This window comes from Podarcis gaigeae (genome assembly GCF_964106915.1).
Source record: "Podarcis gaigeae genome assembly, chromosome: 10".
Classification (NCBI taxonomy): Eukaryota; Metazoa; Chordata; class Lepidosauria; order Squamata; family Lacertidae; genus Podarcis; species Podarcis gaigeae.
This window is the reverse complement of record NC_139686.1, coordinates 34,366,361-34,393,240: the sequence shown is the minus strand read 5'-3', so window position 1 is coordinate 34,393,240 and position 26,880 is coordinate 34,366,361. Positions and strand designations below refer to the sequence as shown.

The 26,880-nt window shown below is 41.2% G+C and overlaps 1 protein-coding gene and 1 long non-coding RNA gene across 15 annotated transcripts in view; one reads left to right on the top strand and one right to left on the bottom strand.

Moving 5' to 3' along the window:
* ANKS1B (ankyrin repeat and sterile alpha motif domain containing 1B) overlaps positions 1–26,880 on the bottom strand; it is a 319,748-nt gene that overhangs the window by 126,317 nt on the left and 166,551 nt on the right. For all 14 annotated transcript variants that reach the window (XM_083698562.1, XM_083698555.1, XM_083698567.1 and 11 more), the window contains 2 exons: positions 15,064–15,162; positions 4,463–4,615 (listed from right to left, as the gene is read on the bottom strand). In XM_083698562.1, coding sequence (XP_083554688.1) covers positions 4,463–4,615; positions 15,064–15,162 — 252 coding nt within the window. The remainder of the gene's footprint in view (positions 1–4,462; positions 4,616–15,063; positions 15,163–26,880) is intronic.
* Positions 27–25,080, top strand: LOC310825413. Its single transcript, XR_014555292.1, has 3 exons — positions 27–240; positions 4,232–4,356; positions 24,669–25,080. It is a non-coding gene; the product is annotated as an uncharacterized lncRNA (long non-coding RNA).

The following is a 26,880-nucleotide window of genomic DNA, read 5'->3' as shown; positions in this document are numbered from 1 at the left end:
CACCCACACGGTTGAATAGTCTCTACTACAACCAAGGACTGCTCATTGGTGGTGCTCACTTCTCCAGCAACTACCAATATCAAATTTTCTCGCAAATAAATAGAGTTGAAGGGGACAGCAGAAGGAGATTAACTGAGAATGAAAGGGAAGAAAAAAGAAGGCCTATAAATCCGTGGATGGCACACAGATAGAAAATATCACCCTCCTGCTGACAAGTGTTCATCACTCTCTGGCTGCAATGTAAGCAATTCAATGGCTCTTCCTTTAAGTTATGATACTGTTGTTTCAAAAGGCTCTAAAGCACCAAAATAGAATAGCTGGATGAAACAAATTAAACTTTTAAATAAAAAGAGCAACAAAAGTTCAGGGCTTGGAAGAGTCTTTAGTGTTTTTAAAAGGGATTAATGGGCAAGGGGGAAGAAAATATATAGCCTGTTTGACACCATGCTGCTGTGACTTTGGCTTAATTATTACTTTGGTGTATGAAGGAATTGCTGTTGAAAGTTTTTTACAAATTTCACATGGTGAAAGCAAAAGTCTGTTCCTACCCTAAGCACAGCTTCCGTTGTGCTCCAAAATCTAAGTCAAGGATCCAGTGCACAAGCATAATTCCTCTAGGTATGAACAGGTAACACACCCCTTCTCCTTTGTCTGTTTTGAAGCATTGGAGGGCTGATATGTATTTAGCTTCATTTGGCACTTGAGCCACAGAAAGCATCCATTTCTCATCCAGCCATCTAGTAATTTTCTTTCCCCTCTCCTCTGCTCTAGCACTCTTTCCCCTCTTCTGCTCTAGTTAAAAATGGAGAAGGAAACTTGCTCTACTCCAGCTGCCAGTCAAGTTGCTCATGGAGACTGAAAGTAGGGTAATGGACAGAGTAAATGGGTCCCCAAAAGCTCTTTTGCTTGCTCACTGGCTGATACTGAATAATAATCAGTATTGCTGTTACTGATCAACAGAAAAACTGAGAGTTCAGGCCTCTCCCTAGCCTCATTTCTCAAATGGATGAGCAAGGAAAAATTATACCTTCTCTGGAGGTATAAACATTTCCTTCAAATGCAGAATGGGTATTATGTGACACCTGTAACACTGCTGCTTCTATAGATCAAAGTGGTTGAATGGACATATATGGGGGAAGGTGATCTCACAGGTAACTCGTCCCAAGTTGTGAAGAGCTTTATATACTAATATTGATACCCTGAACTTAGCCCAGTAGCAATCAGCAACTGAGTGCAGTCGTTATATGTTGGCAGGGCCTCACTCCTGTCAGTAATTGTGCTGTAGCATTCTGCACTAACTGTAGCTTTTGAATGAAGGGCAAGGGAAGCCCCACATAGAATACACTGCAGTAATCTAGACTTGAAGTAAATAAAATATACTGTACAGTATGATTCTGACTGGCATATATGATAAGCCAAGTAATATTATGAAGGTGCTTCTTCACACAGAACATATGCCAGTGATGACCACCAAACTGGATGGCTTAAAAAGAGGATTAGACAAATTCACGGAGGAGAAGGCTATCAATGGCTAGTAGCCCCAATGACTATGTTCCACCTCCACTGCCATAGTTATTATGCCTCTGATTACCATTTGCTGGGAATCGCAGGTGGGCAGAGTAGTGCTGCGCTCATGTCCTGCATGTGGGTTTCTCACAGGTATCTGGTTGGTCACTGTGAGAACAGGATGCTGGACTAAATGCAGCTGGTCTGATGCAGCCAGCCCTTCTCATGTTCTGAATATCAGATGATTAAACATACAAGATTCAAAGGCCTAAAATAATTAGAGGAAGAGGAAGTGGTGAAAAAGTACACAGGGATAGTTCTAGATCGTAACATAACACTGAAATATGTAATTTAAAAAGAAGAAAAAAAAGAAATGTGTAATATTATGGAAAAACTAAATTTTCAAATAAAGGGGGGGGGACCTTATATTGCTCACCCACTTACACCAGCTAGTTCCATTGTTTTCCATTCTGTTTATTAAATTCCCAATGGCATTCATTCATTCTTCATTTCCTACCCTTCACCCAAAGGTCCCAGGGTGGGTTACAGGATTAAAAACAATTAAAAACAACTTACAACCATAAAAATATATCCACCCCAGAGCTTTGACGCTGGGACAACTCTGAACTGACTGGCAACCGCAGGCCAAACTTCCACAGATACATGTTTTGATAAAATACCACAAAGGTCAGAAAGCAATGGTTTCAAAAATGTGAGGGTGCTACAGCACCCTGCAATGCACACAATCACTGCATTTGCTACTCAGTGCCTTAAAGCACTTAGCATGATTCTCACACAACATGAATTGGATCAACCCCAGCTTCTTGCACAAATAATTATATGGACAACTACATTGGATTAAATGTGAACGGCTGATTTTGAATCAATGTTTTAGATGTTTTAATCTAAAAATAACTCTCAATGCTACCCTGCATAAATTTACACAGGAAGCAATTGAAAAGGGACTGCAAAACAATACATTAATGTAGAATTGAACAATAGCAGCTGAAGCTTTTGTTTTTCTCTCAGGCTTCTTTCTTTTACTCATAGTGTTGGAGAAACCATGTTGTTAGGAGCAGTTTGGGGGGTGGGATAACAAAAACAGATCTATGACAGCTTTTTCCTAATCCTCTGATTTGAAAAGGTGTCATCTGTCTCAGGACCTTGTGACACAAAATGCAACAGTCAGCACTTCAGTAACGGGAAAGGAATCAAGTGAACATAAACTTAGCAGATGGAAGCTGTACGCCGGCTCCCTCGGCCAATAAAACAAGATGAGCGCCACAACCCCAAAGTTGGATCTAACGGTTAGGGGTCCCTTTACCTTACCACTAACAAGACAAAATGCATGTCAGCCTGTGAAGAGGTTCAAATAAACATTTTGTCACTATGAAATTTTTCTGCTGGCCTTGAGGGAAGGCATTTGTTATGCTAGCACATTTCTGCTTCAGTCTCACTGATACTACTTTCCAAACTCCCTTTCAAACCCCAGACTGACATTTGACCCTACAGTTACTGACCAACAGCAAAGGAAAAGTGTTGGATACAGAAATGAATGTTATAGACAAAATATTTTTACAAACTAAACTTTGTACAGATTTTATATGACCCACAAAGCAAAATATGACCTTTATTAACGAACCCAGAGAGTAGGAACAGTTATTTTTACACAATATGAATACTGAGATTTGTGAACTTAAATGGTGTCTGTGTGGTTGTGAAATTAGTGATTTTATAATTTTAAAAAACTATAAAGGGAAAGATAGGATCACATGTTGAGAACAATACTTTATGAACATTCTGAAATTTATGAGGCATGGGAGGGGGAATAAGTAGACACACTGTTCAAGACAGCACAGTCAACTATTCAGACTAGTGGAAGATCTGGTTTATGATTAAGATTATGCAATAACTTTGCCCCTGAAGGACCAGGTGCACAGCCTGGGAGTCATTTTGGACTCACAGCTGTCCATGGAATCACAGGTTAATTCTGTGTCCAGGGTGGCTGTCTACGAGCTCCATCTGGCATGCCACCTGAGACCCTACCTGCCTGAACTGTTTTACCAGAGTGGTACATGTGCTGGTTATCTCCCACTTGGACTACTGCAATGTGCTCTATGTGGAGCTACCTTTGAAGGTGACCCGGAAAATACAACTAATCCAGACTGTGGCAGCTGGACTGGTGACTGGGAGCAGCTGCCGAGACCATATAACACCGGTCCTGAAAGACCTACATTGGCTCCCAGTACGTTTCCAAGCACAATTCAAAGTGTTGGTGCTTACCTTTAAAGCTCTAAACAGCCTCGGCCCATTATCCCTTTAGAAGTGTCTCCACCCCCATTGTTCAGCCTGGACCCTGAGATCCAGCACTGAGGGCCTTCTGGCGGTTCCCACACTGCGAGAAGCGAAGCTACAGGGAACCAGGCATAGGACTTTCTTGGTAGTGGTGCCCACTCTATGGAATGCCCTCCCATCAGATGTTAAGAAGATGAGTAATTATTTAACATTTGGGAAACATCTGAAGGCATCCCTGTACAGGGAAGCTTTTTAAGGTTTAATGTTTTACTATGTTTTTATATATGCTGGAAGCCACCCAGAGAGGCTGGGGCAACCCAGTCAGATGGGCGGGGTACATATAAAAAAAATATTATTATAGCTTTCTTTTTCTTTCTTAAATTGGCAGCAAGAAACTCTTAGATAAATAGGCTCCAAAATTTCTCTACAGTAATGTGCTTGCCGGAGGCCAACAATATGCTGCATACAAGAACTACACCACAGAAGAATCTTGAGCATGTCAGCAGAAGCAGGTCTAAACATAAGATATCAATACTGATCACCCCAAACAAACAAGTTAGTAGGTGTTTTACGCTTTTTTTACAACAATTTGTTTTCATTTGACCATTTTTTAAGGATTAAAACTGGTGGGTTTTTTAAAGGTAAAAATATATTGACTTACATTAATTAATTCAATATCCCAGATTTTTTTCACAAGGTCCATCGACGTATAGCCATTTATCAGAAAGGGTTTGATGTAATCACCCAGTTCCAGGGAATCTAGCCACTCTGCTACAGAGGTGGGGCTGTAGCCATCGTTGCCTATTTGTTTCATCTGAAACATAAAAATGCCCCACAAAAAGTTCAGTTTTTGTTATTATGTATGGATGTGTGTGAGTAGGAGAAAAAATAAGGGATACCAAAAGACCTTTCCTCAGACTAATTTTTGCATAATGAAAACACCATAGTTCTCTGGATGAAATTCTTAGGTCAGATCATTTGAGCTTTTAAACTTCTTTATTGACACCTGGCAGTGCAGAGTGTAGATTCACAGTACTGTACTTTTATGAATGGTTTCTTGTTTTAACGATTTCCACAGAACTGGAGAACGTCTGTGCTAAAACAGTGCAATAAAAAAATGGATGACCAATGTAGCCTTGAGCTGTCTGCCAATTTCTCTCACACACACAACCAAAGGGGATAGTCTAGAACAGGATATTCCCCCTTTTATGAGTTCTGTGAGAAGAAATGACACATTCTCAGAGTCAAGAGGACTTAAGCTGCCAGTTTTAGGTCTCCAGGGCCCTTATTTATAAAGAGAAACACATGCAGAAAACCATAAAGACAAGGATTCTGGCCGTTCAGATTAATCGTAATCATCTTTTAAAAAAGCAATTAATTGAGGAAAGCTTATTTTAAGTTGGAAATAAATTTTTAAAAGAGAAATTATCTTATGGCTTCCATAAACTATTCTCCTGGGCTGTTGGTATAAATCAACTGGTTGAGAAAACGGGGGTATTTTCTAGAAACTCACTGAAATTGCCCTATTGATAAGCTTCAGAGTGTTGTAAAATATGCTTCTCACAGTTTGAACTGTGTTTTAATATAAATATGATAAGAGAGCCTGCTCAGGCCCTCGCCACAGCTGCCATCTGCATCACTTCAAATACATGTAGTTGGATCACCTGAAGGAATATCTCTATAGACATCCCTATGTTAAATAGGTAGAAAGGGTACACAGTGAAATGGATGGAAACAGGGAAACAACTTTTTTTTTTTTTAGTGTCAGGACTCAGAAATTTTCTATAGTAAGTATCAGAAATAATGGGGCTGGGCAAGTGGAATACACAAAAAGATTAGGATCAGGAACAGTATTTAAACTGGCATAATTCAATGATTTTCAATGATGTAACGGGGAGAAAAGAGAAAAGTGTAATATAGGAAATGTGTGATGCTATTTTCTGAAGATGAAGATTCAGAGAACTACAAGAGTTACACTTTGATGCATGCTATGAATAAATATTTTGCAGAGATATATTTTTGCAGAAGGAATCAATACTGCTTTTAAAAGAAGGTGGTTTCTTCCTTCCTCTTTGAAAATGGTTTTAATAATTTCCTTAGCTTAGTCAGTCATAATGTTACAGGAAAAAGGTAAAACTGTAAATTGTATGAAAATGGTATAAACAAATGAGTACATGTGGATTGAACACGAGAAGATAGATATATACATTATTTTTTTTAAAAGAACAAGACAAATAACTGAGTTAATTTATTTCATTCCAAAAATGAACATATAATGTCCCGTCAAATACACTTATTAATGTACTTAGCTCGTATGGTTTGTCAACACACAGGATCACAGTAATCAATTCCATATCACATATTTTGGCTTTCCTTTTCAGATCACAGAAATGAATTTTTAAATGTCTAAGGGTAAATGATAATCCATAATGTCTGTAATGAGGTGAATTATTGTTTCAAATATATATAAGCATATTGTTGTGGGGGTGAGGGAGGGCATAGCTCAGGAGTAGCTCATGTGCTTCTCATGTGTATGGTCAGTTTCAATCCCTTGCATCTCCAGATAGGCTTCCCTCTCCTTTGAGATAAAGCTGCTTCCTATTATGATGTTGTCACCAAACAGGGACAAAATAAGCTGTCTAGTGTTGGACTCCCTCCCCGCTTGGACTGACGTTTTCTCCCCAGCTACCCACCCACTAAAAAGGAAGAACTCGGATAATTTCAGAGTTAATTAAATGCAGCTATGAAAAGCTTACCTATATAACAAGAACATATTAGAAGCTCTTTATTAAAATCTGTTTCAATATTATATATATAGCAGCTGTTGTTTTTTCATGTATCAAAAACCTGTCAGTGTATATAAAAACAGAACTCTTGTTACTTGAAAAGGATGCAGAAGGATGGGAAAGGTTTTTTTATTTCCATCACAGCATTTTCACTGCTTTTGGATGTTACAGAAAAAAGTGCTGAAAGGAAAGCATTCTGAAACGTTTTCTCAGTGTGTAAAAACTGTATAAAAGGTTTGCCAATTTCTCTCAACGGTAGTCTTTAAAACCCTAACAGATGACAGTGATACTTTTGAGAGTGGACACTAGGGCTAACCCAAGATTCCACAATTGTGTGCTCCAATTCACAGCTGCAAAGTTGGATGGGTGTCTGGAAGGTTTGGGGGAATGGAGTCAGTGGGGGTGAAACTCACTACTGCTGCTCCTGACAGTCATCACATTATCCCTCCAAAAATCCCAGAATAACTCCACATGACATAGGGTAACTCGGATGAGAGCTTCCAAGGAAAATAAAATGATAGCTGCCATTCAGGGCTAACACCCTTCTTGAAGTCCTGTAAGAGCAAGGCCATTATGTAACCTTTTCCTGGCAGCTTTGTGGGTGCGGGAGAAGGCAATGGTGGCTGCCAGTTGTTGGCCAAAATTCTGGCAGTGGTGGTACACCCCACTCACTATGTCCACAAAACTGATGGAAGTAGGTGACCTTTTCATTCCCTATGTCCTCCAAATTTGAGCTGGAAGTCCTCTTTTGAGGATTTCCTCTTGTGAAAGTTTTCTTATGAAGTTTATTCTTAGCCAAAGCATGAGCTTCTTTGAATCAAGCTTTACAATGTTTAACAACATTTCAGTAACACTTGTTAACCAAAAAGGAATGCCTAAACCAGAGGTGCCAGCTTTTAAAGGTGATTGGGGAGGACAATGTTGCGTACATGACATCCTGATGTCCCAATGCCGTGCGTGTGACATCAGGAGGACCAGGGGAGGAGCCAATGTGATGGCCACCCAGCTCAATGACCGGCAGCTCATACTCTGCCTCCTCTTGGCAGCGCCACTGGCAGGAGGCTGCTTTGACCCTCCTTCCCTTCTATGGCAGGAGGAGCAGGAGGAGCAGCTGGTCACTGGAGGCACGGCACACTTAGCTCTGCTCTTCTGTTCTGTGGTTTTGAGACATAGGTGGGCCCCCAGTCCCTACCACAAAAATATAGAGGGTTGCCAAAAGAGTTCAGCCCCTAGGAGCTGGCACCCTTGGCCTAAACCCAACCAAACATTTTTAAAAATGTACAAAGAAAGCCATAATTTTTTAAAGGCAAATTGAACAAACCTTTTGTTGGGAGGGGGGAACTTGTAGTAATTAATGTCAAATACACTAAAATATAGGCATAAAATCACTTTTACATACATAGATTTATTTCTCATTATAGTATGATTAATAAATAATTCAAAAATAGTTGTTGTGTGCCTTTGTAATCTGCATGCCAGTGAGCAACAGATGCAGTTTTCCCCATTTCCAGCTGCATACAACTGCATCTGTTAAACTGCAGTCTGTCATGTGCTCTTGTAACCTCTTCAGACACAAGAGAAAACAAAGGAGGAAGGCAACCCCACAGAGGCACAATTGGCTTCCCATTTTCTACTGCTGTAGGCCTTGCTTGAGGTCTGCATGGCACTGGAGATGCACTCTGAATGGTTGCCTGGTTGCCTGTGGAGACACAAGAGAAACATGGGGATGGTAATGAAGAATGAGTAACACAGCGTACTCAACAGAGTAGGTGCTCATTAGATTATCTTTAGTTTTATTTTTGTACTACGGACACATAAAGTAGCTGGACTTTAAAAGTTCAATAAATTAATATAAACAATCTGAAGTGCATGAAATAAACTTTAAAGTTTCCCAACCCAAAAGTAGATCTATAAAAGCATAGGAGGTAAGTCTGGACAATTTGGGACCAGGTTATTGGAAGTAATGCCTACACCAATATAAACCTGTCTAGGCCCTAAGTCTAGAACTAGCTCCACACTAAGACCAACAGGGATCATGGACAGGGCATTTTCAGTGGTAGCCCCACACTTGTGGACTTCCTCTTCAACAGCTCTTCTTGCCCCTCCCCCTTGTAGCTTTAATGCAGACCTTAAAGACATTTTTTTAAAACTCCTCATCTATGCCTTTGATATTACTGGCTCCATATATATAATTTTATATGATGCTGGTTTTGTTACAATTTTTCTTTTCCATGCTATACTGCTTCAGACTTTTTAAAATGCAAGTCTCCTTGTGAGGGCTTGCCCTAAAAGAAAAGAATTGAAAACAAAGCAACTGGAAACATCAGCAGAGAAAACCAAATCCAAAACAACATAATAAAAGCCAAGCACAGCATGATAACAGAAACTGACAAACCAAAAGCATGAGGAGTTGAGTTTGTTTTGTTTTTTGAATGAGGGGAGAGATCTTCAAAATGTTTCTGAATGCTAAAGGAGAAAAGTACCAATGGGACTTCACAATGATGGTATTCCACAATTTTGGTGCCACCACAAAAAGGCTCTGCCCATCTGATTTCATATAAGGGTGAGATCATGAACAGAACTCAGATGCCAATCTGATCTAGTTTATGGGAGAAGATAGGCACTGAGGTGGCTTGGCCACAAACAATTTAGGGCTTTTAAGGCTGAAATCAACAATATAAACTGAGCCTGGAAACAATCCCTGTTATGAAAGACCAGAGAAATATGCTCAGATGTTTGAATAATTGGCTGGCCACTGCATCTTGAACCAGCTGAAATTTACACATTATCTTTAAGAGGCAGACTCACATAGAGAGCATTGCTGTAGTCCATTTTGACAGCAACTCAGCATTTGTCTGCCTTGGGAGACAATGGAGGAGTGTGCCTTTGGGGGTGAAATCAAACTGTTGGAAGGGTAACTAATGCTTGGAAAACAGGCCACACAAGGAAAAATGAGTAATGGGCATTTGCTAGTAGTTGCAATTAAGGTACTGGGGTACCTAAAGTTCACCCCCGTAGGTATCTCTGCTCTTTATTGCGTTCACCAGTTTGTCTGTGATCGATATTTGCCTGCATTTGGGGGTTTATAGCCATCAAAACTCTCCCTTCTGTACAGAGCATCTCTACTCTGTGTTCCATGGTTAGGGAAAGAAAAACTTGTAGACCCTGCTAAGTAGGGGAGAATTGTTAGGCCAGTGCAGTGTCCACATATTACAGTGGAGGAATGGGAAACGTTCTGTGGCCATTGACATTTCTTGGGTGGCTTGGAAGTGAAGGACAGAGTAATTTCAGATGCCATACTGGAAAGCATGGTTCCCTGGTGACTTTGCTTACCTAGTTGGGGTATCTTGTCCTTCCAGCAGTGGTATTGAGGTTCATGGTGGCTGTTTGTGGCTGGAATCTGAGGCAGGGTACCTGTAAGGTTTCTGAGAAGATAAGTGTTAGGCATCTGCCCTTTATTTCTTTTTGGTTTACTCAGCTTTTAAGTTATTTGGCAAAGTGCTTTCAGAGGATGCCCAAAAGCCAGAAACAAAACAAAACAAAACTGCAGAATGACTAATATTCTGGTAATTCAGAACCTGAAAAACCAAGGAGAAATTCAGCAGGCAATGATTTCAGAAGCATCCTACATACAGTACATACATGCACACACCTGCTGCCGCTGCCGCCACACCCATTGTGAATGGATCAAGGCAATGGTTCCACAATATCAGTGGACATCCTCTGGAAGGGTACTTCTACCATGCATAGACCTCCTTGCTTTCTGACAGGTATAAAAGATTTGACGTAGTGCTTTATTATTTTCCCCTACCAGCAGCTAGTGGAAGTTCAGTGGAAGTTTCTCCTTTATTATTTGCAAAACTTCTTGATGTCAGAAGGTTTAGCAGTTAGGTTGAGAAGTGCAAGTCAGTACTTTTCCAATAACCACTAACTGGCATTGCAGTTCCCAGTTGGTCCCATATCCCTTTGGAAAGGAGCTCTTATTACACAGTTCCCTTTTGCATACAAATCTGGACCTACATTTATATAACAAGGCAAAGGCTTCCTCCTAAAACAGATTTTTTAGTCTCTTTCGCACATCCTTCAGTATGTTGCTCCTCAGGAAGATGCTTTGAAGGTTTACTGGAGCACTAATTTTCAAGCTTGAGATGCCTACAGGGATTTCTTTGGTGCTGAATGTACTTTTCCTTATATTGTATCATCCTCTTGCAATACTCTGGCAAATAATTACATTTTATCGGCTCAATAGTGGAAAGGATTGCTTCTTGAATTCTAGCTTTTTATTTGTCCATCCAGTAGTTTAAAATATGGTCCAAATAGCAAAAGCCACGTCATACTTCTTTGATAACATTTAAAAAAAAAAATCAGTTGTGCTAATGGTTAAACTAATCATCTTCCTCATCTAAGTCTTGTTCTTTTCATAGTTTCTGATTTGGTCAAAACTCTCAGCATACTATGCAGTTCATTCATACGCTCACAAATCTGAGACCAGAAGTAAACTGAATGTTCATATAAGATCCAGAAATCACAGCATGATCCTTTTAAAAGTTATGACATAGTTGCTTTTCTGGTGTGCCAGGAGTTTTATGATGTCTGTGTGGGGTGAAGAAGGAAGAGGTAGTCATAACTGGCTTGGAGTTGTGATTCACTGACACTTTTGCTTGGTGCCTTTTCACGATGTGTCTCTGTACCTTGCCCCCCCCCCCCCAAAATTATCAGCATCCTCCTTCCTTGGGGGCCTCCTTCCTTGCCTTTCAAGCTGTCATCCTCCCCCCTCTTTAGCTCATAACTTTATATTCAGCACTTATTTTTCATGAGCACATCTTAGCTTCATGACCTCCACTGCTGTCACTTGATTCCCAGGCTGATGGCTTCTTCCTTTAGGCCTTTTGGTGACTCCATGGCTGCTTGTTTCTTAAGCAGAATTCTCTTACTTGCTACCTCTATAGAAAAGGAAGGATTCTTGACACCAAAACCAAGTATTTTTTGTCTGCATTGATGGCATCGCTGCTTCATTATATAATATTATAACTTTTAAATGTCAAATTCTGTTCAAACCAACTGGGTTTGCACAACTGTGTTTCAGATTTCCAATGCAGTTCAATATGTCTTGGAACTAATGATGGGTGATAATTCAAAAATCATACTTAGTTTGCCTAGTTATGAATTCAGCATTATGTGCTTGGTGGAAATGTTCTCCATTATTTCAAGATTTTGAAGAATCTAAGGATTTTGTGCATGTGCATCTCAAACATGCATCATGTGAAAATGATATGCATAATATATCACGTGTTACAACAATACCACCTTTTTCTCATTGGCAGTTTTTACATTTCTTTTTATTCTTATTTTTACCATTGTGTGGTGCAGCAGTGCAGTTAGGTAACTGTATGCGCAGTAAGGTGACCCCTCTTTAGATGGTGACATGTCCCAACTCCAGCCCAGTGGTTCGCACAAGGAAATTCCTGAAGGTGAGGCCCGGCGTAGGTATCCCACTGTTATTGCGCACAGATAGTGCTCACTTATCCAGATGCCAGTTCACTGCAGTCCTTAGAAAAGCCATCCTTGAGTGTGGGTTGGACTCCAGAGTATTTTCTGCAGGTTCCTTTTGTATAGGCGCAGCCACCATGGCTTTCTGCTAGGGCCTTCCCCTGGCTTGCATTAAAGCTCTGGGCCATTACCAATCATCTGCTAATAGGCACTATGTGTGCACTGGGATCCATGGCCTCACTGCCTCTTGTAGATGATTTCTTGCAGGTACAAGCTGAAAACAGGCGTGGATCTGTAGTCACAGCATAGTGCACTGAGCTTTATTAACTTCATGGGGGCAGCACCTTGGTTTAGAAGACAGAGCACATAACACCTGGATGGGCCAAATGGGCATGCAGTGGGACAATCTAATGCCATGGGTGGCAGCATGGGTGGCAGCACCGGAGCTGCCTGATGCCCTTGTTATTCAGCTTATTGAAAATGATCTGGTCAAGAAGAAAAACATAGACCTCATCTGGGCAACAGCTGCAGATCTCAAGGCCTTCATATGGCACACCCAGCTTGTCCATTTTTGGGTCCAGGTACTTGGAGTGGTGGCAGTGGCAAGGAGCATCAGAACTGGCGCTATCAATCTTGCCTGGAAGAAGGTGAACAGCGCAATGTCCTGCCTGGTATCCTGGTTAGATGAGTGCATTGTTTGGCATCCTGCTATCACTTACGACTTGCATCGATGAAATGGCTTGTACCTATCACCAACAGGCAATGAGTCCAGGCTGATGAACATCTACTGGAGCCTGTGGGACTGGTTGCAGATGTGAGCGGTTGGGCAACAAGCTGGCATGGAGGGGCTGACTCATGTGGCAGAAAAAGGCACTTGGTTGGATCCTTAGTCTAAAGCTATGGGGTAGGTAGCTGCCCAACCCACAGATCCAGGATCAAAATTCAGGGAAGGTCAGTAATGGGGTCCAGTGGATGGGCTCTGACTGAAAGCCCAGACATGGGCCAACAGGCCATAGAACACCTGGGCAACAGCTGCAGATCTCTAAAGCTATGGGGTAGGTAGCTGTCCAACCCACAGATCCAGGATCAAAATTCTGGGAAGCTCAGTAATGGGGTCCAGTGGTTGGGCTCTGACTGAAAGCCCAGACATGGGCCAACAGGCCATAGAACACCCCAGATGACATATTGGCAGGATCATCTTACAGATCTACATCATAGGGGATCCTTAACCACAGGAATGACCCTGATGGAGTTATCAGCCAGCAGTTGGGTTGGCTGATTCAGGATACATACCCAAGGCCTATGCCAAAAGCGACCTACATCTGTAATCAATAAAGTTGTGGCCATTTCGATCCCAAGCTGGTGTCACACCATTTTTTGCTGCTTCTACACTTTAAAACCCCTCCACACAGTAACCTCTGGCCTGCTGCGCTTGGGTCTGCAATGTGTCATAACTCCACATTGAGAGATTATAATTAATTTTTTCTCATATTTTGGAAAAATTTTAACAGAATAGATTCCACATTTGCATCCAGCAGTAAGTATCAAAGGCAGAGCAACTTTAACCAACAGGATGTGTATGTAGTTTTTTTAGAAGTATATATGCCCCAAGCTTCTAGTATGTTTGCATTGTTCAGAGCATCTTACAAACCTTTAAAACAAATAAACATAGATAGATTGAAATTTTCTTGAAAGAATTGCAGGTCTTCTTGGAAAGGATCTCAAAAATCATTAATATATTGGAGCACTGCCTGGCTGCTTTGAGCTGCCTAAGTGTCAGGGACTGGACTGAAGGGGACAGCTGGGAATCACCCCCTTCTCCTCCTTTGCTTCCCTCAGAGGAGGAGGGGAGTGGGTAGATTCCCCCTTCTCCAGTAGTTTCAACAGAAGAGGGAGACAGGGTTGAATTGCAGCAGAACTCAGAGCTGCCAAGTTATGAGGTGTTTGGAGAAGGAGGAAGAGTGGGAGAATTGCCAGCAGAGATGTCCTTGGAGAGCATAGAAGAGCCACCATACCTGTGTACACATCACTAACTTAGAATTCAAAAGCAAAGGGCCCAAAGACATTTGACTCCTGAGGCCACCCACAGGGCCATAGGCTGTTGCTGGGGAAAGAAGGGAAGGGGCTTAGAGTGAGCAACATCACTATGGAGTTAAGGACTGGATTATTTGCCATGAGAACCATAAATGCAAACTTTCTTGCTTCTGCCTTGATCCTTGATGCTGCCAGGGGAGGATAGAATCACCCACACCTGACACCATGGGAAGTTATTCTAACTTTTGCTGGGCATTGCAGGTTGGGTGGAGATGGTGGTGAGCTCTGAGCCCCAGAGGTACTGAGCACACATATGCACAGACAGTGAGGCGGGGGAGTTCTAGGCAAAAGTGGAAGCTACTGTGAAAGATGACTTACAGGCTGCCTTTCTGCTGCATCTCTCTCTCTCTTCCCCACCTCCAGCCACTATATAGCCAACAAGAAGCAACAAGACCCAGCACTTTTGTGGATAAACTGGTTGTTGTCACTCATCCCCAGTGTCAGAACGCAGACTCTGTTGTCTGAAAACAGTCATCTTTCTGTTTTAATACCCTGATAATGCATGTGGATTGGTTTCCTCCCTTCTCAAGGAGGGAAAACCATGGAATTTACAAGAAGCAGTGATGCCCACCAACCTGGATGACTTCAAAAGATGATTAGAATAACTCATGGATCATAAGGCTATCAATGAACCTACTTGAATATGTTACTGCTGTTTCTCCAGTTATATAGAATGTTATTTTAAAAAGGGCACCGATATGAATCAGACATAGCACAGGTGACAAGGACTAAAAATTATGTTGGCAGATAGCGAGGCCTCGAAGGACAACATTTTTTACTTAAGAATGATGCTATAATAATAATAATAGTATTAATAGTAATAGTAGTAATAATAATAATAATAGCCTCTTGCTTATGACATTGGAATGTGGACAGGAAAACAAAAGGGTACCTTTGGAAGGAGCTGAATTGCCTGTAAAATTCTTTGTCTGTGTCCAGAATTAAGTATTCCAATTTCTAAAAGGTCCTGATCCTCCATCACGTTGCTTCCCTAAAACAAATAAGAAAATATAGTGACAGGTATATATTGGCAAATATTTTGGATAGTTTAAAACATCTTATGCTACTGGATTTTAACAAGTACATTGTTAACAACAAATCAAGAATCATGATCATACTTCTTTTCAGGTTCAGAAAATGTAAAAGTTACAGTATCACTACAGGTACTCCATCTGTAGTACTAGCAATTAATTAAATATATTGTTCCATGCCACCCCAATCTCCAAGAGGTGCGAGATTCCGGGGTATCATGAGCTTTCCCAGGATTCATGTTTCCTTTTTGAATGAGGCACAGCAGAAATTGTGGTGTTTTTATTATATATGTTTCATTTACACATTAATACAACCTGAGCCTACAATAGAGGGGTTCACAGCATTAATACCCCAAAAGGGTCTTGTTTCTACTATAGCCGTAGCCTTGTATTCAAACAGAAGTCAAACATTGCTTTGACTCTCTCTCCCGCTTGCTGCTTTTTCCTGTGGCCCCTATTATTGCAACGTTCAACTCTAAACTGTGGCTATATCCTTCTAACTAGCTGTCTCACACAGAGCCCCTTTCCTTTGTTCCCCTTAATGGCCCATCACCCAGGCAATCACGTCATCAGGAAGCTAGTCTGGTTCATATTTTAAGGATCAGGCAGTTAGAGGTGACGGTACTATGCACCAGTGAGTACCAATCAACACCAAAAAGCACTGCATGGGCATGTTCCCATCATTATCACTGTATGAAGATGACATTGTGTGGCTGTTGCACAAAGAGCTGCATGCATGAGCAGCATGGAGTCCACACTAAACTGCTGTTTAGAAGTGCTCCTTTAAAAAGAACGCATCTGTGTACTCTTCAAGGAATCCAGTGTTGGTTCTCCTTTGTGTTGATTTCCCCCTTCCTGTTTCTTTTCCTGCTTTCAAAAACTTTATTTGCTGGATTTTATTGCAAGATTTTGGGAAAGGGTCTAAGTGGGAGGAACTATATAGATGGGTTGTAGGCAAAACTAGTCCTACTCAGAGTAGACCCACTGAAATTGATAGACATGACTAACTTAGAGCAGAGCCATTAAAATAAATGTATCTAAGTAAGTCATGTTTATCACTTTCAATTGGAAAAACTAAGTTGGATGCAACCCATGTGATTTAATTGTTAATACTTTGTAAAAATAAACATAACTTAGAGCACACTCCACTACTGCCACAGTAGCTAAAACAACTCTATTTCAGAAGCAGACAGAAACAAAGTCAGGCAGAATGGCAAGCAGGTGGATCTGGAGTAAGGTGAATACCGGCTTGTTCATCATTCAACTGGCAATATCAAGTGATGACTCATGGGTGCCAAACACTCAAATCATGTACCCCAGGCAGAGCTTTTCTCTCACCTCAAATGCAGCTCTTTTTCAAAGGGTAGTTCATGCATTCTACTATGAGTGAGACACTGATGAAACTAAGACTGATCCAAATGTTCCAACCCACCAAATTTCTCAGCATTTAATGGTTCAGAGGGGAAGCTCTCACAAAGATCAGGAAGGGAGAGCACATATTTGGCTGGGTGAGGTGACAGCAGTACTATTCCTCCTCCCATATAATGTCCTGGGAATGACACCCAATCTCCAAAGTGTGAGAGAACAGTGGTGCTGGCAGGGGCTGAGCCGAGCCATTGCAGTGCTTGTCAGGAACCAGGGTTAGGAGTATCTCAGCAATAAATAAATAAATAAAAACCAGTGTCAGTAAAGTTGATACCAAAACAGCGCATGTCTAGTGATCCTAGCAACTCTAGTAGGTCTTGCCCCAATGAGGCACTGAAGGTCCCTGTATTCCCACCTCCCTCTAAGGCTCCTCCTCTCCAGGGTTTTTCCCAAGCAGTCACAAACTGTTTTTTGCACACAACCAGCATCCCGTGCCATCCCTATGGGTGCCACGGCACGCCCCATCCCTATGGAGGTCGCATGCCCCGTGCAGTCCCTATGGGCGCTGCGGCGCACCCTGTCCTATGGATGCCCCACGCCCCACGCCGTACCATCCCTATGGGCGCTGCAGTGCACCCTGTCCTTATGGACACTGCATGCCCGGCACCCATAGGGACAGCACAGGGCGCCCATACGGGACAAGACGAGGCACATGGCACCCATAGGGCCTCAGCCGCCTTACAGCTGGGGGGGGGGAGCAGCGGGCAGACAGTGTGGAGCCTGCAGACGGCGAGAAGCATGGCTCATTCACACTGCAGGCCCCGCGGTGACGAGTGCTGCCTGCCATTTTGTTACCCCCCGTCCTGCATCCCCCTTCATACTCCCCTGCTCCTCTCCCTAGTCCTCTCCCTCTGCCCATTCTACATCTCCCCCTCCCTTGAGGGTTCTTCAGTTGGTGCCTCCCACCACTCCTCTGCATCCAGCCAGTCCATGGCATTGCTTTAAAGAGGCAGAAAAAGTGTTAATGGAAGAAGCCACCTTGTAATTTAAACTTGGCACTTTAAAGTAGTACTGCCACCATTGACCCAAATGTCATCTGATCTTTTCTTCACTCTCTGAATTTCCCACCCACACCTTTGCTGGGAAGAAAGGTCTGATGGAGAAGTGGGAGGCAACCTTTGTGCAGCTCTAGATGAAACACAAAGAGATTTACATACGTACATGTGTGAATCATTCACCAGTTACCTGAATTGTAGCACAGTACCACCATTCACTAAATGAAGAGCCCTGCTATTATTAGCTTATGTACGGGTGATACATACATGGCTGCAAGCTAATAGTCATAGATTAAAACATACTAAAGAAAAAACATATCCTATTTTACATTTGGGGCTCTTACAGCAACTTTCCATGCTTTATGTAAAGCATTTTTTTCTTATTTTCTATCTATTCTTTGTGTAACCTTCAATATGCAGGAAAGTGGGCCGAAAATTGAGCAAGCAAACAAATTTGTGAGGAGGTGGAGAGAAAGTTAAAGCTATTCCATTAACCTACTGGGACAATCTGTCATTTAGTCCTTGCCCTCCCAGAACACTGCTCATCAGCAACTACCCATTATGTGGTCATGTGAATATCTGCATATTTCCCCCCCAAAGCTGATTGTTTGGTGGGGGGTAAGCAAAGTAACTCCAAAGGCTGAAGACAGAAATGAGACATCTGAATTGCTTATGAAACTGAAGGCCCATAAGAAGTAGACTACTTTTGATATTTGGCATAATCATTGCTCCTTAATTTTGCCAACAACATTACTCCCAGAAAAGATACCCATTGTAATTAAGGATCTAGAACAGGAAGCCTGAAGCAATTAAATAGTGCACAGGCATCACTTTCTGAAAATGAGCAAAGATTTGATGAGCAATAAGTGAGAGTGCAAATGCAAGTGAAAGCTTGATCTCTCTGTGTGAAATCTGCAGCATCTCATGGGCCTCAGAGAAAGACAACAGTCTCCCCACCCCATCCCCACCCCCCAAAAAGAACGTTAGAGAATAATGTGCACTGCTCAGCAGAAAACTCCAAATACAGTTATGCATTTAAAAAAGAGCATGACTTCGATTATAGCTGTATTAAAACCCTTGGAGCTGCATTGTCAGCACAGAGCTAGGGTGGGATGGGAAATAGGAAGAAATGAAGGTACTTTCTATTGATTGGGAAATTCTGGTTTTGTTGATCTCATAGAAATGCAGAGTTTGAAAGGGACCACAAGGGTCATCTAGTGCAACCCCCTGCAATGCAGGAATCTTTCTGCCCATTGTGGAGCTCGAACCCATGATCCTGAAATTAAGAGTCTCATGCTGAGCTATCCCAAGGAGTCCCTACTTTCTCATTTGAACCAGAAGTAGCAGCAAGGCTACAGGGCTACAATGTCTGTAAAAATAGAAATGGCTACACATCAGAGCCAACTCAGAATGACACTTTTCATTCATGTCCTTGCCAAGGAAGCACAAGGATAATGTAAATTTATTTTGGTTTTCCAAGATTTCATTTAAAGAAATATTTAATTCATATTTTTGTAAATAGTTTTAAAAAGGCAAAAAGTATGGGTGGGGGAAAGGAACTAAGGGTAGAAATCTAAAGCTAAATAAAAGGGTGGAATAGCAACAGGAACATAGGGCTAGGGAAAAGCCCTTCAGATATTTGAAGATGGGTATCATATGTGCTCACAGCCTCATCTTATCCAGGCTAAACCCAACTCCTTCAACCATTCCTCATAAGGCATGGTTTCCAGACCCTTGATCACTGTGGCCACGCTCCTCTGCACATGTTCCAGCTTATCAATATCCTTCTTAGTGGTGCCCAGAACTAGATACAGTACTCCAGGTGGGGTATGACCAAGGCAGAATAGATTGGTACTATCAATTCCCTTGATCAGGACACTATACTTCTGTTGATGCAGCCTTGAATAGCATTACCCCCCCTTTTTTTGCTAATGTATTACACGGTTGATTCATGTTAACCTTGTGGTTTACTAAGACCCCCAGTTCCTTTTCACATGTACTACTCACAATCCAGGCGTCTCTCACCTTATATTTGCACAGCTCGTTATTCATGCCTAAGTATAGAACCTTACATTTGTTCCCATTTTGTTTGTTCTCAAATCTGGCAAGGTCATCTTGATTCCTGATTCTGTCTTCTGTAGCATTAGCTATCCCTCACAGTTTGGTGTCATCTGCAAATTTGATGAACTCCCCTTCAATTCCTTTATTCAAGTTGTTTATAAAGACATTTAATAACAATGGGCCCAGAACAGAACCCTGTGACACTCCACTTGTCCTTTTTTTCTAGGGTAATGAGGAGCCATTAGTGAGCACTCTTTGGGTTCAGTCAGTCAACCATCTAATAATCCACACAACAGTTACCTCATCCAGCCCACATTCTACCAGCTTCTCCACAAGAAGATCATGGAGGAATTTGTCAAAAGCCTTACTGATAACAAGAAACCTATGTCCACAGCATTCCTCTGATCCCCCAAGCTTGAAACAGTATATATAAAAAAAGAAATGAAATTTGTCTGGCATGACTTGCTTTTGAGAAACCCATGCTGGGTCTTAGTAATCACAACATCGTTTTCTAAGTGCTCACAGCAGCAGCGGAGCAAGCCGAATGGGAGCCTGGGGTGGCACGTGTGCCCTGCGCCCAGGGGTGGGGCCAGCTGCCCGCGGGCCGGGGTGAGTCAGGGCAGGACGCTCTGTGGGGCCTCCAAGGAGTCTGCCTGCCTCCTCTCATTCAGCCGCCCTACAGCTGAGGGGGAGGTGGCGGGCAGACCGTTTGGGGCAGGCCCCACAATGAGTTCCGACTGGCATTTTGTCACCCCTCAGTGGTGACACCCAGGGCAACCCGCCCTCACTGCCCCCCTTCCTCCATCTCTGGCTCACAGACTGACCATTTGCTGGTCTTTAAACAGTACAGCAGCACTGTAGGACAAAACCAGGAAAAAGCAGCTCTTATGTGCTAGTAAAATGTTTAAAAGCCAATTCACCCCGCTTGACATATTAAGTGATGAAATAGCATGCTATGTTTAATGGTTGGAAAACTGTGTATTATTTATGATCACACCGTAAAGTAAATTAGCAACATATCTTATTCAGTAACAGAAAACATATTTCTTTATCAGTGTGTTAAGCCATTCAGGGCTGTTCCAGCACTGAATCTTTATAGGTTCTGTTTTTCACAATGAAAGATGCTGTTTCTCTGAAAAGTAGCACTTCACTAGGGAGAGAAAAAAACCATTTTACTGCAATATTGTGACCTTTGTCTCACCTCTCTTTCACCCCAAGTGAAGAGGGAGGTACTGCACTGCACATCATCTCCTTTAGAGTGGCCATTATCACTCTGAAAGAAGCAATTTGCAGTGTGAACATCTTTGGGCAAATATTTTACTAAGTGCGGTTGAGGTACCATGCTATGTATCACACCACTATGGCCCACCTTCTTTAAAGGAGGCAACCCAGAGCAATTCAATCCTTGGAGGTGATCTGCATGCAACACACAGCATACCGGTAATCCCTCCCCTCTTTTGGAAAGCACTGCAGATTGTCATCACATTCATACAGCCATCCCAGTTTCTGATTTGATTCCAAAATGTCTCGCTTTTCCTTAGGATGTCTCTATTTTTCAATGGATAAATATTCAAGGGTATGGAGTTGTCTAACACCTGAGCCATCTGAAGGCAATCCCGTATAGGGAAGTTTTTTATAATGTTTAATGTTTAATTGTGTTTTTATACATGTTGGAAGCTGCCCAGAGCGGCTGGGGCAACCCAATAAGATGTGTGGGGTATAAATAGTAAAATTATCATCATGGAATGGGATGTCCCTATTTTCATCAGAGAAATGTTGGAAGGTATGTTCACATGCCTGCTGAAAGATCTCCAAAATGGAGGCCTTCTTTTCAAATGTTGCCCCCCCCCCAAAAAAAAAAGTGAAAAGGAGATCCTACACTATGCAGAGTATCTAGGCCTGGAATAAGGTCCTTGTAATTTTGTTCATAAAGGCAAAAAAGAAAAGAAGAAATATTTACTAGATTATTAAGAAAAGGAAAAGAAAATGTGTTTTTCAGCTTTTCTTTCAACTGACTCTTTTTAATGTAGCTTAGTCAGGCAATATATCAAATACATCCATTGTACATTAAAATTAGCAAATGGCCAGAAATGTTCATGTTTCACTGTGATTGCAAGAGCACAGCTCTAATGCTTTTCTATTAATGTTATTATTAAATGAAAACCTTGTGCTTTGCTTTAACATTTGGATGATTTCTCTAAACCAGGCATATGCAAACTCGCCCCTCCAGATGTTTTGGGACTACAATTCCCATCATCCCTGACCATTGGTCCTTTTAGCTAGGGATCATGGGAGTTGTTGTCCCAAAATATCTGGAGGGCCGAGTTTGCCTATGCCTGATCTAAACCCTAATGTTAGTGTAGAAGAAATGATTTGACCAGACGCATGGATGTACCTTCTCAGCTGTGTGTCCAGTGTGATGGCCCCACTCACGCTACCCTAAATCTGCCTCTGCTGGCACTCCTGCCAGTATGCCCATGCAGTGCCAACATCCCTGTTTCCATTGTCAATAAGTCAGTCACCAACCATGACCAATATAAAATGTTTCTATCACAGCTAGCTATGATAAAAAAGTAACTTTAATAACTAGCACCTGAGGGTTTTCTCTCCCCCCCCCCGCCGCCGCAGCTCACCAGCTATTCTTTTGCATTGTATCTGAAAGCAGGGGCTGTCTTTGTTTCTGTCTGTCTTGAGAGACAATGGAGTGTGCCTCCAGGGATGGAGAATCACAGCACCTGCTGAGCCTGCAAAGACCAGTGACTTGTCACTGCTGCCTCCTACATTGTTTTTGCTGTGTTAGCAACACCAAAATGACCTCTATGGGGTGCCAGCCTGGGCAGTGTGTAGAGGTCCTGGGCTGCCCAGACAATGAGTCTCTCCTCTCAGCGTTGCTGGTGTGGTCCAAAGGAAAGCAGAGCAATATAGTTTTGGCACCAGTGTGACTGCAGGAGTTAGTGGCAGGAGGCGGACAAAAATACATGGGGTAAAATGCTTTAAATAAACAAATAAGCTGATTTATTAAAACCATTTTCTATGTGACATGTTGTGCCCTCATTATAGTATTTGGGAGGTGCTATCCAGGAACAACAGCTGATTAATCCAGTGTATATAGTTCAGTAAAATATTAAAAACTGGTTTCTTGCTTGTCATTTTTCTTACTTTGAAAATGACTTCATTTATCTAATTCCTCCCATTTGGCTCAATCTAGTGTTATAACCCATAGGACCAAACTGTTCTATGTCACTTTCTCCTTCAAGCCCTTCAAACCCAACAAGACACCTTGGTCCAAAGGTGCAAAACCTTGAATTAATTATGAAATTTTGTTACACTAACAAGATGATGCAATCTGTGCCACTACACTGGTGCCTGAACCCAGCAAGATTATGGATAAATTCACACTGAAATGCTGGAATTCTTTCATGAGGATTTTTTTTTAATACAAAATTTGCAAATTGCTGCAGAAATGGGAACTGAATTGAAGATTGGAAAAAAGAGAAACCAAGATAACTGAAATTGAAATATATTTCCATCCCTATTAACAGTATTAAAAGGATTAGAGATATTAAAATGCCAGGCATTATAGAACTGCATGGAAGACATCACATTTCCTTATCAGAACATAACAGCACAAATTATGCTAAAGAAGATGACTACAGAATGGAAGTCTTGTGTGCTCTGAGAAATATCCCACTATTTGTCTATAGGCAGCTGGTTTATTCCATTCATTCTTTAGTTATACCAGGATACCAGTCAGATACTTGAATCTTAAAAAACAGACTGCAGGAAATGTCAATTAAAGTGTTTCCTAATACTTATTTTAATAATCTATGTAGAAATGTTACATTCCTGGGATCCCCAATGCTTACTGGAAACAATTTCAACTGCCTGATTCTTCTCCCACCCTTAAAAAAATATAAGAGCAATTGATTAAAGGTTGCCATTTTTCTTTTCTTTAAAAAAAATGTTCCAGCAATTTATTTCACACAGGAAGAGGGCTGTGTTTTGTTTCTCCTTTCCTATTCAGCAGCTGGGGGGCTCACTTAGCTGGCTCACTCCTGTTACTGTGGTAACAAGACGACTGCTGTGATGCGATCTCATGTGCTTCATGCGTAAGAGGTTCTCAACCTTTGTCACAGCAAGGATCCCTAAAGCAATAGGGCTTTTTGTTTTTTAAAAAATAATTGATTACAAATATTAAAATACAGTATTTTATCTTACAGTACTAAGAAATGTATTAGTACAGAATATATAAAGCAGCCACCACACAAACTCATTCACATATGTTCCAAGTTCATTTAAAACACACACCCAGTTTCTAAAATAGGTAAACATATGAATTTGTTTCCTATTTCTTTAGGGCTAAACTGCATGCTATATACTGGGAGCATCATCACTGATTTCTTGACTATTTTCCTTTTTACTAAACACAGCCACTGGGTGGGGACAGCTAATTTGACTAGGAATATGATGCAGAGATGTTGTTGTTTACCCTTTCCTCTGCACTATTTTGCCAAGCTTAATCATGTAAACACACACATTTACTCCATGGATTGAGGAAATGCAGGTATGATACATGTGGAATAACAGTTTAGAGCAAGAAGATGGTGTGCCTAGAAAGAACTAAACTTCCCCATTCCCTTCCTTCCCCCACCACTTTTTAATCAGATTAGCACACACATTCCACCAGTAGCATTTAGTTTTTAAAAAGGTAAGATCATTCACAGATCTCCTGGCATGATGTGTGGTTTAATGTTTTGGGACTCATTGTAGGCGGCGTACTCATCACAGCAGGTTCAAGATTATTCGCCTCCAACGATAAGCAAGCAAAGTGCACCAGGCCATATATCATCTGGAACAGCTCCACTGGGTGGGAAATTTACAGTAGTAGAAATTAAAGATTTCTCCCATGGCTTTGTATGACATAAGTCTTTAAAAATAAATCAAACCTGTTCTTTCTAATTATGTACCATCCTAATTTAATCCAGGACCTGAACTGTTGAGAAAATGGAATAAGACACTTGTGCTGCTAGACATCTTGACCTGCTATTCCGCAATTCAACTAAATTATCAATGAAACAAGCTGCCATCAAGGTCAATGATTTTATTTGTTTAGATAGCATGACTCATGCTGAGGACTCAGGGCAACTAGTAAATTAGACTGTTCAGAAACTGGGGGATATATAGCAGCAAAGCTGTGAGAGAGGATGCCTAGAATCATGTTCCACAAGACAACAAGACTAACATCAGAACAGCAACCAGAAAAAGGGAGATGCACCAAAAAACCAGGCTGAATGTTGCCGGCAAAAATAATAAGATGCTATGGTTATAATCCCCTCCCCCAGATGCATTTCACTGATTCAGGGGAATCTATAAAACTCTTGACAAATACATGAAATTATTGCATAAGATAAAAATAACACAGTATGAAACTGCCAAAAAATAAAATGTTACTCCACATAATAACCCTAAAAAGAATTTTGAAGGGCAAGAAGGACAAACAGCTACACAATAATAATATATGGTACTTGAAAATTTTAAAAAAAGGTCTGCATAATATATTTATCAGGAAATAATGCTAACACATAGATTGCATTTAATAAGCCAGTTTAAAAAATACCACCAATGGTAACAAACGTATCAGTATTAAGGGTCATGCTTTTAAAATCAGAACTGTACAGCACAGGCAAAGTAAAACAAGGTCATCATCATAGCAACTATCAGAGCTGGCAGAAAAATCCCCCAGTATAAAAGAATTCTGCAAATAATTTTGAAATTCAGTGGATTCCATTAATCTTGGTTGGCAGACTATTTTAACTGATTAACTTCCATCTCACAAGAATCAGAGGAAGGAATTCCTACAGAAGGTAATGATATAATAATGACAAAGATACCATACTGAAATCCCGAACAAGGAAATGCTTGCCTCTCTAGGGGAACACATTTTCTACCACATATTACATTTTCTGCCAGCAATTATCTGGGTTACAGTCAACAGTGCTTGGAACAGTCAGCCTTGGCATTAATGCTGAAATCCCTGAGAGCATTGTACCACAGCACCAACTTCAAAATCAGCATGAAAAGCCTAGCTAGAGACACAGCAGGCCTCCCCAGGTCTTACATCTACGAGGAATTTGTATTCTGAGTCAGATGAAGAGTTGCCAACTGACAAGAAAATATGGCTTGGCGTTCTTTTGCTCCTCATACAGCAGCTTTATCTGCAGAAATTGTCAGGAGAAACTTAGCATAGAGAAAAGCATTATCACTAGTCAATGACTTTAGATCAAGTTGTTGTTCCAAGCAAAAAATGAAAGGATGCTTAAAATGTTAGGAAACTTGGACTTAGCAACTGGCCATCCTTGCCCAATGTTTCCATGCCAGTGTTCCCACGAATATCACAATCCTCATTTGACAGTGCCCTTGAACCATCTGTGCAACCACAACAAGATTTCAGTGTGATATTCCTAGGACTGGCATGAAAATCTCATTAAGAAATAAATGCGAATAACTGATGTTTTATTTACTGCAGACCTCACAATAAATAACACAAAATATTATGGGAGGAAGAAAGTAAATCTAACCACCACTATATCTCTAGGTAGCTACTGGACACATCTTTATTGGTGCTGTAAGATTACAAACTAGTAAAACCCTAAAGAAAGGCTCCCTCAAAGTGTGATATATAAGGCATCAAAGTTCTCAAAAGAGACAATGTATTACTAAAAATTAAAACATTTACTAGTTCCAAGACTGCCATTTATTATCAGAATGATTCATTGGAGGTTTGTCCTGATGAAGCCCAATGCAAGGAAAAGTGTTGGTTAAGAGCATCACATGGTTCATTTTTTCCACTACCATGAGGCTGACGCTGTCCACATACTCTACATTTAAGGTCTTGAAATCAGGGATGAATATATAACTTCCACATATCTGTGATGGTTAAGGAAGAGACATAACTCACTAGCGATCTTAAGATTGGTCTTTTTGGTACAGAGGTCTATCTGATATGCGGGAGATATGGCAATCCAGTTTTACAGCCTAGCTATTTAATTATAAGAGATCACTTGAATTATTTTGATCTCTGCTAGCTTATCACAAAATAAGTTAAATAATACATGCTGAAAATATTTTCCTGCTTAATCTGCTATTTAAAAAATTGTAATATCACATGTGGGACGCGGGTGGCACTGTGGGTTAAAC